Source organism: Opisthocomus hoazin, chromosome 30 (assembly GCF_030867145.1).
Source record: "Opisthocomus hoazin isolate bOpiHoa1 chromosome 30, bOpiHoa1.hap1, whole genome shotgun sequence".
Taxonomy (NCBI): Eukaryota; Metazoa; Chordata; class Aves; order Opisthocomiformes; family Opisthocomidae; genus Opisthocomus; species Opisthocomus hoazin.
Window position 1 is genome coordinate 2,195,773 of NC_134443.1, and position 13,927 is coordinate 2,209,699.

Below are 13,927 nucleotides of genomic sequence, written 5' to 3' on the forward strand. Positions count from 1 at the left end.
CAGGAGTCCAGCGCAGCGATGTCATCACCCTCCTCTGCCTCCCTCACCAAACCGGATCTGTCACTAAGGGGTCACGCACGGCTCCGGCTCCGAGCCCTTGGCTCCCAGCGTGTCCTGTCGCTCCGGCTCCCCGGTCCCAGCCAAGCGGGATGAAGCTGCTGGGCTCCATCACCTTCCTGGCCGCGCTGGCGGTGGCACTGGGACAGCCCGACCCCGCGCTGGACTGGCACTGGCAGCTCTGGAAGAAAACCCACGGCAAGCAATACCGGCACGAGGTAGGGGCGTCTCGCCGGGGCGGCTCGGGGACGTGGGTGCCACCACAGCGTGACCATCCCCTGCATCTCGGGGTGCCGACGGGGTGGGTGCTGCCACGGCGTGACCATCCCCTGCGTCCCGTGGTGCTGATGGGGTGGGTGCTGCCGCGGCGTGACCATCCCCTGCGTCCCATGGTGCTGATGGGGTGGGTGCTGCCATGGCGTGACCATCCCCTGCGTCCCATGGTGCTGATGGGGTGGGTGCTGCCATGGTGTGACCATCCCCTGCGTCCCGTGGTGCTGATGGGGTGGGTGCTGCTGCGGTGTGACCATCCCCTGCGTCTCGGGGTGCCAACGGGGTGGGTGCTGCCGTGGTGTGACCACCTCCTGCGTCTTGGGGTGCTGACGGGGTGGGTGCTGCCGCGGCGTGACCATCCCCTGCGTCCCGTGGCGGGGAGAGGAGCTGAGGGTTCTTCGGGGCTCAGCTGGTCCCTGGGGCTCCCCGCAGCCTTCGGTGGGGTGCGGTGCGGTGGGACGGGCGCGGGGGCCGCGGCCGCGCGTCACGGGGCTGCTTTCAGGCGGAGGAAGGGGAGCGACGCGCGACGTGGGAGAGGAACCTGCGCCTGGTGACGCTGCACAACCTGGAGCGCTCGCTGGGGCTGCACTCCTACGAGCTGGGCATGAACCGCCTGGGAGACATGGTGGGTGCCGAGGGCTGCGCTGCGTCTCCGTCACCCACGGGGTTGGTTGAACAAGGAACAGAACGGGGTCGGGGTGGGGGAAAACCTCCCAGTGACCCTTCTCAGCCCGTCCTCTGCTTGGGGGCCCCGGTGGAGACGCTGCCCGGACATTCCTGTCCTCAACCGGCCGGCGTGAGGCAACCTGGCGTGAGGAAATCGCTCCCTGTAACGCTGCGTTCTGGGCGCGCGGGCTGGGTCCCGCTCATTACGGGTGTTTGCACATCACCCCATTACAGGTGTTTGCACATCACCCCTCTGCAGTGCCCCGAGGTCGCGGTGGTGTTGGATGGAACTCGCCAGCTTCCAGGGATGGCGGGTGCTGGAGCTGAGCTTGGTGGTCGCCTTTTCTTGGCCCTGTCCAACCACAGAGTCGTTAAGGTTGGAAAAGACCTCTAAGCTCATCGAGTCCAACCTTCCAACGGGTCCAACGAAGGGCTAGAAATCCACTGTAAAAAATGAAAAGCCAAGGACTCCCAGCCCTGCTAACTCCGGCAGCTCGGAGGGTTCGAGGGACGTCCCCTCCACCCCCCGGCTCCCCAGCGACCAGGAGGTCACGAGCCGGGGTTTTCTTTTCCCACCAGACCAGCGAGGAGGTGGCGGCTTTGTTGACCGGGCTGAACGTTGCCCGTCGGCCAAACCGGACCTCCACGTCCCGCCGGCAGCCGGGCAGCAGCGTCCCGGACACCATGGACTGGAGGGAGCAGGGGTGCGTCACGGAGGTGAAGAACCAGGTGAGCAGCTCGCTCTGCTCTCCCCACGCCTTGGCCCCGCGGGGCAGCGTCCCAGCGTCTCCGGGGCCGTTGCAGGGGGCCTGTGGGTCGTGCTGGGCGTTCAGCGCCGTGGGAGCCCTCGAAGCCCAGGTGAAGCTGAAGACGGGGAAGCTGGTGTCCCTCAGCACCCAGAACCTCGTCGACTGCTCCACGATGTACGGGAACAAGGGCTGCAGCGGAGGTTTCATGACCGGAGCTTTCCAGTACATCATCGACAACGGAGGGATCGACTCGGAGGATTCCTACCCCTACATGGCTCAGGTGGGCGTCGGACCCGGGCAGCATGTGGAAAAACCCTTCAACGCGGTGATTTGCTCTGCTCTGCTGTGCAGACACCTTCCTCCTCCTCTCCCACCGGTTCCCCTCTGTCCTGGTTGCTATGGGTCCCCACACCAGTTCCTCAGCCTTTCCAGCTGATCCTTCCCAACCCGGGGAAGGGACCTGCGACTTTTTTTCTCGTAGATGAACGGCTGGACTGGGAGCCAGAATTCCCACGGGTGTATTTCTGCCCTACATAAGTTATGAGGCAATGCACCACGCGGCGGGGAAGAGGGGGACGGGAGCCCCTGCTCCCGCTGGCCGCTCCCCGCGTCGGTCGTCTCCTGGAGCTGGGAAATGGGGGTTGCTGTCCCCCCCACCTCAGCGGGCAGAGCGGTGTTCGTGCAAGCGCCCTTCCAGAAGCCGCCCGCGGCAGACGCGCTGCGACTGCTGCGAGGTCGCAAGGAAAGGGCCACGGGAAAATAAAGATCCTAATGCTGAGGGTCTTGATGGCCAGAGACAGGAGGTGCCCTGGAATGACCCGGCGTCTCGAAACCGTGGTCTGTGGCACCAGATCTACACAGCAGCAGCTCAGCCCGACAGGAAAAGGGGAACACGAGCCCTCAGACACGCACCAGGCAGCTACGGAGACGAGAGACGCTGTTGTCTGCATCCAGACGGAGGACGAGAAGCCATGGGCTGGATTTAGGAGAAAGTTCAGCTGAACTTCGGGAGGAGCCTTCTGCTGGGGAGGAGGCGAAGCGAGGACAGCTTCTCTGGGGGAGCGGCAGAAGCGTGGTCATCAGAGGCTTCTAGAGAAAAGGCAGAGAATTCTGCTGGAATGGTTGGGCCGCTCTTGGTGTGGGGACGGGAGATGGGCGAGAGGGTCTCTTCAGGTCCTTCCAGCCGTCTTTACCCTGCTCCATGGAAAAATGGTGGTCAGAGAGAAGTGCAGCGCAGGGTAGCGCGGGATAAAAGAGGGCTGATGGGAAACACGCGCCTGAAAGTCTCAGGATGTTCCTGGGGGTTCCTTGTGCTCCTCTTCTCACCTCCCCCTTGTTCCCCCCAGAACGGGACGTGCCAATACAACGCTTCCACGCGAGCTGCCACTTGCTCCAAGTACGTGGAGCTCCCGTACGCCGACGAAGCCGCCATGAAAGATGCCGTAGCCAACGTCGGGCCGGTCTCTGTCGCCATCGACGCCACCCAGCCCACCTTCTTTCTGTACAGGTCAGGTAGGTCCTTCCACCCTGGAGACCTTCTCCACCTCTCCTGTCTCTTTGCGCACGTGAAGCTTCCGAGGGGGGGTGGAATTTGGCAAGCTGGGGCTTCCTTCCTGGACGAAGGCGTCAAGACGGCAAAACCGAAGACAGCGGCGTCGGCGACGGTGCCGAAGGCTGACTGCGACGCCGAGACGCGGCCTGCGGCGCCGGTGAGGTCCTTCCAAACGCCTCTTCCTCCAGGTGTGTACGACGACCCCCGGTGCACGCAGGAGGTGAACCACGCGGTGCTGGTGATCGGCTACGGCACGCTGGGCGAGAAGGACTACTGGCTTGTGAAAAACAGGTGACGGCACGGCCGCGCGTCCCTGACCCCTCCTCGTCCGCCCGCTCGCCGTCTGCAGGGGAGGCTGCTCCTGGGGGAGCTCCCACTGCTCCACCTGCCACCCTCCCACCGCTCTAACGACCGTCCCTGTACGGACCAGAGGGGGATCAGCTGGGTGCTCCTGGGGTCGTCATGGGGTTGGAAGGTGGGATTGGCCCTTCAGTCTAGGGAGCCGCGCTTGGCCGTGACGAAGGAGCCTCGCGTCGTCCTGGCAGTGTGGGGGAACTTTAAACGCGTTTGAAAGGCGTTTGCACTCGCTTGAAGTCCCCTTCGTGTTGGTGGGTTGTAAAGAGCAGCTCTGCGGGAGGGACTGGGGGTGCTGGGGGACGACAGGGTGACCATGAGCCAGCAGCGTGCCCTGGGTGCCCAGAAGGGCAATGGATCCTGGGGTGCATGAGGAGGAGTGTGGGCAGCAGGGCGAGGGAGGTTCTCCTCCCCCTCTGCTCTGCCCTGGTGAGGCCCCATCTGCAGTGCTGGGTCCAGTGCTGGGCTCCCCAGTTCAAGAAAGATGAGGAGCTACTGGAGAGAGTCCAGCGCAGGGCTACGAGGATGAGGAGGGGACTGGAGCATCTCCCCTATGAGGAGAGGCTCAGGGAGCTGGGCTTGTTCAGCCTGGAGAAGAGAAGGCTGAGAGGGGACCTTAGAAATGCCGATCAGTATCTGCAGGGGGGGTCAGGAGGACGGGGCCAGACTCTTTCCAGTGGTGCCCAGCGACAGGACAAGGGGCAACGGGCACAAACTGGAGCAGAGGAAGCTCCAGCTGAACCCGAGGAAGAACTTCCCTCTGAGGGTGACGGAGCCCTGGCCCAGGCTGCCCAGGGAGGCTGTGGAGTCTCCTTCTCTGGAGATATTCCAGCCCCCCTGGCCATGGTGCTGTGCCCCCTGCTCTGGGTGACCCTGCTTGGGCAGGGGGTTGGGCTGGGTGACCCACAGAGGGTCCTGCCAACTCCACCATGCTGGGATTCTGTGATTCTGTGATTCTGAGTTGCCGTAGGACAGGATTAGAGACCCCGTGGAGCGGCTGATGAACGCGCTCCGGAGCTGCGGTGCTGACGGAGCCGCCGCTTCGCTCGCCCAAACGGGAATTTCATTTTCCCCCCTGGCTCTTTCTTTGTCTCCTCTCCCGACAGCTGGGGCGTGAGCTTCGGCGAAGAGGGCTACATCCGCATGGCGAGGAACCACGCGAACCACTGCGGGATCGCCAGCTACGCCTCCTACCCCGTCATCTAGCGGGACCCCGCGCCTCGGAGGGGGTCCCCAGGCTGCGGCCGGACCCCGACGCTGCGCTTGCTTGGACTGATCGCTCGCCGGTGCTGCGGGCGACGTCCTGCCGCCAGACCAGGCTGTGCTGCGGGCTGGGAGGGGGGCCTTGGCGTGGGAAGAGGGTGGGATATGATTTACAGGCACCTGGTGACTTCTTTTTGGGGAAAAAACTGGGTTTTTTCAGAGTAAAATTGCGATACCTACCGCTATGCTGGGGATCATCGGCCGTTAGAGCAGACACCGCGCTCTCCTCGCCCCATAGCGCGGGGTCGTGCTACGCTGGCGCCGACGCCGTTCCCCCCCCGCGCGATGCTGGCGAAGTCGCAGCTGTTCTCGGAAAAATAAAGGACGGGTTTCGCTGCCCCGACGCGATGCCCGCTCGGAAGGAGCAGGGTTTTCACGTTCAGCCTCCGGCCAGGACCGCGGGCTGCCCGGCCCTTCTCTCCCCGTGGACGTGCTGGCGGCCGCGCCGGCGGGTCGGTCTGGGCGGAAGAACCCACCCCAAGGCTGGCTGCTGCGTCGGGGTGGGCACCCACCTTCTCTGGAGATGCTCCAGCCCCCTGGATGTGGTGCTGGGCAGCTCTGGGTGACCCTGCTTCGGCAGAGGGTGGGCTGGGTGACCCACAGAGGGCCCTGCCAACCCCCACCGTGCTGGGATGCTGTGCCGGAACGGCGCGGAGCCCGGCAGCAAACCTGCCCTCGCCCGAGCCGTGTCCGAGCTCCCTCCTCGCTGGGTTCACGGAGCGGGTGGTCGCTCCGGGCTCGTTGCTGGGTGGGTGGATTTTCCCCGGTGGCCTTGCTGGGGGGTGCGGAGGAGCTGCAGGCGTTGCGATGGAGCAAGCGCCAGGGAAGCCGCCGGCTCCTCTCCGGCCGGGAGCTCCTGCGGGCACCCGGCTGCCTCCGACAGCGGCCGCCGGGTGCGCGGGCGGGAGAACCCCCCGGTGCCTTCCTCCATCCATAAAACGAGCGGGAGAAGGAGAGCAGAGGGACACGTGGGGAGCAGAAACGGCTCTGCCAGGGTCCTCCCTCCGCTCTCCGAGGGGCTGCTGCCTCGCTCCCTCTTCCCAACGGCCCCCAGCTCCGGAGTGCGGTTTCTCTTCTCCGCCATCGCTAAACCACGCGCGGTGGCTGCACGTCGGGCGCGGATCTGCGCTGCTTCTCCGGAGGAAGGGGTGGCACAGCCGTGGCCTGGCGCCGGGGACGCGACCGCGGCGAGAGGCGGCCGCTTTCTGCCCCGGGCTCCGCGGTGCCTCGGTACAGCCCGGTCCGGCCACGCGTCGGACCCCGCTCGCGGGCGCGCCGGTGGCAGCCGGGAATTTCGTGTTGGTGGGTGGAAACCCCGCGCCGCGCCGCAGCGAACACTGTGCCTTTGTCACCAGAACAATGTCCCCAAGCCGGGATTCCTCACCCCCTCTCCCCAAGCTCGGCGGCCACCGGTCGCACCCTTTGTGTCGCCCAGCGAGCGTCGCAGCCGGCAGCGTCGGGTGCTCGGGGAACGCTCTCCGCAGGGCGCGGCGGCCGCGGGCGACGGGTCCGACGGCGCAGCCCACTCGGATGCGCCGGGCAGCGGAGATCCCCTCGCCGGGCTGAGGTAAGGCTGCTCCCGCTGCGAACCCCTCCTGCCCAGTTTGGCAGCTCCGCTCCGAGCCCGGCGTTGCGCTGGCACTGGTGATACTGGTCGCGGAGGTGCCTGGCGCTGGGGTCTTACAGCAGAGCTTGGAGGCATCAGCTGGGATGAGACCCCCCAAGGACGCGCGTGCCCGGTCCTCCTGCGCCCCGGCATCCTGGGGGAGAGCGACCCGTTCCGGAAAACCCTTGGAGAGCATTTGGTGTTTCGGGGTCTCGGGTGCTTTCTGCCCTGGGAGCCTCTGTGGGTGCTGGGAAATGGGGGGCTGAAGGGGCTGCCGAGCTCCCGCGCAGCCCCGAAGCCCGGGGCTGGGGAAGGGCTGGCCCCGAGCCCGGGACGTCTCCGACGGACACAGAACTCCCGACGGATCCAGGAGCAGCTCTGGAGCTCGTCGCGCGTTTCCCTCCCCGCAGGGCAGGGCAGAACCCAGCTGTGCCAGCCCGGCTGCCGCGGGCAGACGTCACCTCCCGGCACCGCTCGCCCCGAACCTGCCCCGAGCTCCCCGGTGCCACCCGATCGCTCAGAACCAACGCGACCCGCGCGGGCTCAGCCCGAGGAGCGGCGAGCGGGAGCCGGGGCCAAGGGGCCGCTGGCTGCGGGGCGGGGGACCGGCGACGTGCCCGCGGTGGCACAGCACGCGCCGAGAAGGCATTTCTTTATTTTCCTTGATTTTCCGCCGAGCGGGTGCTTCACGAACCCCGAACAGAGGCTGCGGGAGCTTTTCCGAACCTCCCGGCCCCTTCGGGGGGAGTGAACACGCCGGGGTGTTCGTCGCTCGCGGGTGCCGCTCGCGCCGGCTGCGGCCGCTTCGGTTCATGGTGGCTTCTCCCAGGAAGTGAAATCCCGCCGGGAGCGGCCGCGCTGGGGTTGGCCAAGGTGCGTCACCCCGCTGCCGGCACCCGGCGCCTCGCCGGACCCGGGGCCCTGCGTGCGAACGGGGAGCTGGTGTGGACGGGGCCCAGCCCCACGGCAGCGCGGAGCAGAGGGGGTCCAGTCCCATGATATTGGGGAGCAGAGGGGATCCAGTCCCATGATACTGGGGAGCAGAGGGGGTCCAGCCCCCGGCAGCAGGGAGCAGAGGGGGTCCAGTCCCATGATATTGGGGAGCAGAGGGGGTCCAGCCCCACGGCACTGGGGAGCAGAGGGGGTCCAGCCCCACGGCACTGGGGAGCAGAGGGGGTCCAGTCCCATGATATTGGGGAACAGAGGGGGTCCAGCACCACGGCACTGGGGAGCAGAGGGGGTCCAGCCCCATGGCACTGGGGAGCAGAGAGGGTCCAGTCCCATGATATTGGGGAGCAGAGGGGGTCCAGCCCCACGGCATTGGGGAGCAGAGGGGGTCCAAACCCATGACATTGGGGAACAGAGGGGGTCCAGTCCCATGATATTGGGGAGCAGAGGGGGTCCAGTCCCACGGCACTGGGGAGCAGATGGGGTCCAGCCCCATGGCACTGGGGAGCAGATGGGGTCCAGTCCCATGGCATTGGGGAGCAGAGGGGGTCCAACCCCACAGCAGCGGGGAGCAGAGGGGGTCCAGCCCCCGGCAGCGGGGAGCAGAGGGGGTCCAGTCCCATGATATTGGGGAGCAGAGGGGGTCCAGCCCCACGGCACTGGGGAGCAGAGGGGGTCCAGCCCCACGGCAGCGGGTGCTGCGTGGGCAGCGTGAGGCTGCTGCCAGCCCGAGTCACCTCCTCTCGCCCTGCCCGGTGGCAGCTGCCCAGCCCCGCGCCCACGTCGAGGGCTCCAAGCTCAGCCCCGAGCCGGCGGCGAGTCGCGTGGCGTGGGGAGAACGCGACCGCGCGGTGCCAAAGCTGCCCCGGGGAAGGAAATCCCCACCTCTGGCAGATGGGGAAACTGAGGCAGGGAGGAAGGCTGCGTGCCCGGCGGTGCTTCGGGGCTGCCCAGCCTGCGACGGGCGACCCACAGCTCCCGGGGAAGGACTCCCGGGAGCCAGGAAGGAGCCCCAAGTCCTCTCGTGGACCCGAAAACGTGGCGGAGCGGGCGATGCCAGGGTTGCTCCGCGCTGAGGGCACCGGAGGGAGGGGGTGTCGGGGTGCCCCGTGCCAGCCGGGGGGACGGGTCCGTCTGTCGGCTCGGCGGCGACGCGGGGCGAAGGGTTAACGGGGAAAAGGAGCTGATTTGCCAGGTGGTTCCTGGTTGATTTTGTGTGTGAAGGAGGCAGGGACGGAGCGGGGGGGAGGAGAGCGCCCGGCTGGGGAGCTGGGCGCAGGGCTGCGACCCGCCGGGCATCGCTGCCAGGACCGGGTGCCGCGGGCCCCGCTGCCGACAGGTAGGTCCCTGGCAGCGCGGGGGGTGACTCGGGGGTCCCTGGGCCACCCGCAGCCGCCGGCTCCGCTCACGGGTGCCGCAGCACCCACCTGGCCCGCTGCCACCGCTTCGTCCCGCCGAGCCGCTCGCCGGCGCCTTCCGCTGCCCTTTGCCCCGCGCTCCGGCTGCGCCCGCGGGACGGCGCGGAGGGGACGCCGGGGTCCCCCCTCCTGTGTCCCCCGCTCCGAGCTGACCCTCAGGTCGCTGCCGTGACCCTCGAGCCGCTCGCTCGTCCCTCCGGCCCTCGGTTTCCCCGTCCGGCGGCCGTGCCCAGCACGAGCATCCTCGCGCTGCCGAGGCCGGCGGTGAAACCTCACCGGTGCCGGGGAACCCAGCTCTGCCCGGACAGAAACGGGGGGCAAGGCGCTGGCCCCCATGTCCTGCCCGCCGCCCCGTGCTCCCGTGCGTCCTCGGCGCAGGACGAACCCCTCCGTGGCACCGCGTCGCGGTGGCTTTCGGGAGGAAGACCGCGCCGCTTGCTTCCTCCCCCGGGGGCCGTGGCTGCCACCCGGCGCTCGCCGCTCCGGCGGGGTCCAAAGCGCTGGCGGGGCTGGCTGGGAGCACCCGCTGCCCTCCGGCCCGCCGGCACCCGGGGTCTGGAGGAGCCCGGCGCGGTCCCGACCCCCATCCGCGCACTCCGGTGATGAGCGTTGACCGTTCTCAGCGAGGAGCGGAGGGGCTGGGGGGGGGGCAGCTCCCCCAAGCCCCCGTCCCCCGGCCGGGCCGAGCCATCGTGCGGCAGCGCCCGAAGCCCCGCGGAGCCCCGCGGAGCCGGGGTAACGCCGTCCCCGGGCTCCTCGCTGCTCTCCGCCTGGTGCTCGCCGCCATTTCGGCGGGGTTGGAGTACAGACGCGGCCCTCGAGGCCAGCTCGGTGCCGGGGTCTCGACGCGGCAGGGGGTGCCCGATGCCGGAGGAGCCCACCTCTCGCCAAGGCGTCCGGGCACCGAGCGGGCGACGCCGTGGTGTCCTGCCCGGCTGGCGGGAAGCTGCCGCCGGTGCCCCGGTGCTGCCGGGCGGTGAACGGGGTCGGTCCGGCTCACCGGGAGCGGCGCAGGCGATGGCGGCGGCCGCGCGAGGGTCGGGGTTTGGTTCGGGGGACGCTGCGCAGCGCCAGGCTCCCGTCCCGTGTCCCGCCAGCTTCACCCCCCGCCGTCCACAGCTCTTTCCTGGCACCGAACCGGGAAGACCCCGGGCATCGAGGCGGCTTTTCTGGGCGCTGACACCCGCTCGGGTCCGGGTCTGGGGTGTTCACGGGGGTCTCGGGGTGTTCACGGGGGTCCTGGGGTTTTCACTGGTGTCTTGGGGTCTTCCCTGGCATCTTGGGGTGTTCACGGGGGTCCTGGGGTTTTCACTGGTGTCTCGGGGTCTTCCCTGGCATCTTGGGGTGTTCACGGGGGTCCTGGGGTTTTCACTGGTGTCTCGGGGTCTTCCCTGGCATCTTGGGGTGTTCACGGGGGTCCTGGGGTTTTCACTGGTGTCTCGGGGTCTTCCCTGGCATCTTGGGGTGTTCACGGGGGTCCTGGGGTTTTCACTGGTGTCTCGGGGTCTTCCCTGGCATCTTGGGGTGTTCACGGGGGTCCTGGGGTTTTCACTGGTGTCTCGGGGTCTTCCCTGGCATCTTGGGGTGTTCACGGGGGTCCTGGGGTTTTCACTGGTGTCTCGGGGTCCTCCCTGGCATCTTGGGGTGTTCACGGGGGTCCTGGGGTTTTCACTGGTGTCTCGGGGTCTTCCCTGGCATCTTGGGGTGTTCACGGGGGTCCTGGGGTTTTCACTGGTGTCTCGGGGTCTTCCCTGGCATCTTGGGGTGTTCACGGGGGTCCTGGGGTTTTCACTGGTGTCTTGGGGTCCTCCCTGGCATCTTGGGGTGTTCACGGGGGTCCTGGGGTTTTCACTGGTGTCTCGGGGTCTTCACCGGTCGCCATGGGCAGAGCCGCGCTCGGCGGTGGCGGAAGCGCCACGGAGCCACGGACGCCATCTTTGATATCGACGCGTTTTTCCGTGTTTGCGGCAAAGCCGGGCGCCTGGTCCGGTCTGGGCCCGGGCGCCGATGGGCAGACGCAGAGGAAAGCGGGTTTTTTATCCGCTGCCTGGGCCGGGAGCGTGAAAAACAGGAAAGTGGCTGAGCTCATCCCGTTTCCCTCCCTGTCCCGAGCGGGGCTGGCGGGGCGCGGAGCCGCCCGCGGGCTCGGGCGCAGCGGGGTGAGTCGGGGGCCGGGGGAGGATGCGCCAGCCCCCGGTGCCGGCGTGGATTTGGGGGTGGTGGGCAGGGGTGGGCAGAGCGGGCCGGAGCGGTGGGCTGGGTCGCAGGGACGGGTCGGGGGGCTCCGCGGGGGTCGGCCGCCCTGGCTCCGTCCTGCGGCCCGTGGTTTTGGCTGGACGGGGTGGTGGCGTGGTCGGACGGGGGGCTGCTGCGAGCTGGACGGAGCGGGCGTGATGGGGAGCTGGGATCTGGGGGGGCTGAAAGCTGCACCCCACCGTCACCTTCTGCGAGGGCTTCGTGGGCGCTTGCTGCCGGCAGCCTGGGCGTCTCGGAACCTCGGGGTGCCTGGGGGGGGTTGGGGTGCTCGGGGGCTTCCCCAGCCTGGTGCGGCCCTTCGTGGGGGGACGCAGCCAGGCGAGGACCTCCCGGGGTCCCACCCTGAACCCCCCCAGGTCCCATCCTGCTGCCGCGCTGGGACCGGCACGCGCAGCGGCCGGATGCCACCGGACCGAATCCAGGTCCCCGAGCCACCGCGAAGCAACCGGGGCATCCTCTGCCGAGGGGGGGCTGTGTCACCCCGGGGGGGTGGAAACTGGGGGGGGGGGTTTGTGTCCAGGGCTGCGTCCCCGCGGGGTCACCCTGGGGAGGGGGAAATTGGGGGGGGGGTTTGCGTCCAGGGCTGCGTCCCCACGGGGTCACCTTGGGGAGGGGGAAATTGGGGGGGGGGTTTGTGTCCAGGGCTGCGTCCCTGCAGGGGGGGTCACCCCGGGGCGGTGGGCCCCCATGGCTGCGCAGCCCCCCCGGACCAAGCCGGCTCGGAGCCGCTCTCGCCCCAGCCAAATTCCTGGGCGCTTAATGAGTAACCGGCGGCGAGGCGGGGGGCCCTGCTCGGCCCCGAGCGGGGGTCCCTGCGGGCTCCGGCGCCCCGGCCCTGTTTGCGCAGGGCTGGGGGCCAGGGGGGCTGTGCTGCGGGGTCGGGGGGCCGCGCGCGGGGCTCGGCAAGGTCAGCGCCGACGCGGAGGCGGCCGCGAAGGGCGGCTCCGCTTCGTGGCCACCGTCAGCTCCAGAGGCCGTTAAAGCTCCGAGAGCGGCCGTAAAAATCATCTGGGGGGCGTTGGGGGGGCTGAGACCCCCCCAGCTCGGTTCACGCCCCGCGCCATGCTGCGCTGGCCGCCCTCGACGCCTCCGCTCGCTCCGCCCGCAGCGCCCGCCATGGAGGGTCCCGACGTCCTCCCGGGTGCCCTCGGCGGGGTCCCGCGCCACGGACGCGGCTGCGCCTCGGCCCCGGAGCCCGTCCCTGCACCCAGCCCTGGCGGCGAGGAGGAGGAGGAGGAGGATGAAGACTGCTTTCGGGGGGTGCCGCTGCGGCGACGCTGTGCCCTCCGGACCTCCGTCCGCTCGCGGGACCCCTTCCGTCGGCACAGCTGGGAGCCGGGCAAGGAGCCACGCGGGGTCCCCGGCTACGACCAGCTCAGGTAGGGGGGACCTGTCCCGTGTCCCCAGCCCGGCCCGGCAGCCATCGCCCCCCACCTCACACCGCTGCCTCCCACCCCCCCGATCCAGGGGTCGGGGTCCTGTGAGCAGCACCCCGGGCACAGCCCAGGGACGAGCATCCCTCGCCCCGACCCGGCGGGGACGCCCCAAAAGCCGGGTGCTGGGGCAAGGCTCGCCCCGCTGGGGTGGGGGTCCTGGTTTGGTGGGCTGTGTCCCCCCCCCCCCAGGTCAGGGTCCCCCTCTCCCCGTTGCAGCGTGAGCCTCAAAGCGCTGAGCCCCGACGACGTCGACTCCAGCGTGGAGCGGCTGGACGGGCTGGGCCGGCAGCGGCGGGACCCCCGGCGAGCCCCCCTCGTCCACAGCAGCGACGACCTGGAGTCCCCGCTCTCGCAGGACGAGGACGACGAGGCCGACGTGCGGCGGGCGCAGGTGGGAGCCCCATCCTCCTCCTCCTCCTCCTCCTCCTCCTCCTGCAGCTGGGGGATGGATTCAGGGGTTGAGCTCAGGTGAGGGACCCTGGGAGAGGGGGTCGTGATGGGAAGCCCCATCCTGGGTGGCTTTGCTGTCATCCTTGGTGGCTTTGCCATCATCGAGGGTGGCTTTGCCATCATCCAGGATGGCTTTGCTGTCATCCTTGGTGGCTTCACTGCCATCCTGAGTGGCTTCACTGCCATCCTGAGTGGCTTTGCCATCATCCAGGGTGGCTTTGCTGTCATCCTTGGTGGCTTCACTGCCATCCTGAGTGGCTTCACTGCCATCCTGAGTGGCTTTGCCATCATCCAGGGTGGCTTCACCGCCATCCTGGGTGGCTTTGCCGTCATCCTGGGTGGCTTTGCTATCATCCAGGGTGGCTTTGCCATCATTCTGGGTGGCTTCACCACCATCCTGGGTGGCTTTGCTGTCATCCTTGGTGGCTTTGCCATCATCCAGGGTGGCTTTGCCATCATCCTTGGTGGCTTTGCCATCATCCAGGATGGCTTTGCTGTCATCCTCAGTGGCTTCACTGCCATCCTGGATGGCTTTGCCGTCATCCTGAGTGGCTTTGCCATCGTCCTGGGTGGCTTTGCTGTCATCCTTGGTGGCTTCACCGCCATCCTGGGAGCGGGATGCTCCTGCCCAAGCTCCGTTGCCTTCTGGGAGCAGCTTCTTCTTGGGGGTCAACAGCAGGGAGGGGAAAATCGATGGGGCAGGAGCCCGGGGACCGTCCGGCACCAGTACGGGACCGGGCGCAGCATCCTGGGGACCCCCACCGAAGGGCAGGCGGAGGGTGGCAGGGACGGGAGCCGGTGGTCCCGGTGCCAAGGCCGTCACCGCTGGCAGGAGGACGCGCGGAGGCTGCCGAGGTGCCGGGGCAGGCAGGGCGCCGGCGGCTGCACCCTCCCCAAAT

At 68.6% G+C, this 13,927-nt stretch overlaps 1 protein-coding gene across 1 annotated transcript; it reads left to right on the plus strand.

The window, feature by feature from the left end:
• The first annotated feature begins 73 nt into the window (after window positions 1-73).
• Window positions 74-4,950, plus strand: CTSS (cathepsin S). The gene is made up of 7 exons (XM_075445142.1): window positions 74-275; window positions 833-955; window positions 1,576-1,725; window positions 1,801-2,025; window positions 3,092-3,257; window positions 3,486-3,588; window positions 4,758-4,950. The coding sequence occupies exons 1-7, from the start codon at window positions 150-152 to the stop codon at window positions 4,855-4,857; spliced, it is 993 nt and encodes a 330-aa protein (XP_075301257.1). The 5' UTR covers window positions 74-149; the 3' UTR covers window positions 4,858-4,950.
• The last annotated feature ends 8,977 nt before the right edge of the window (window positions 4,951-13,927 follow it).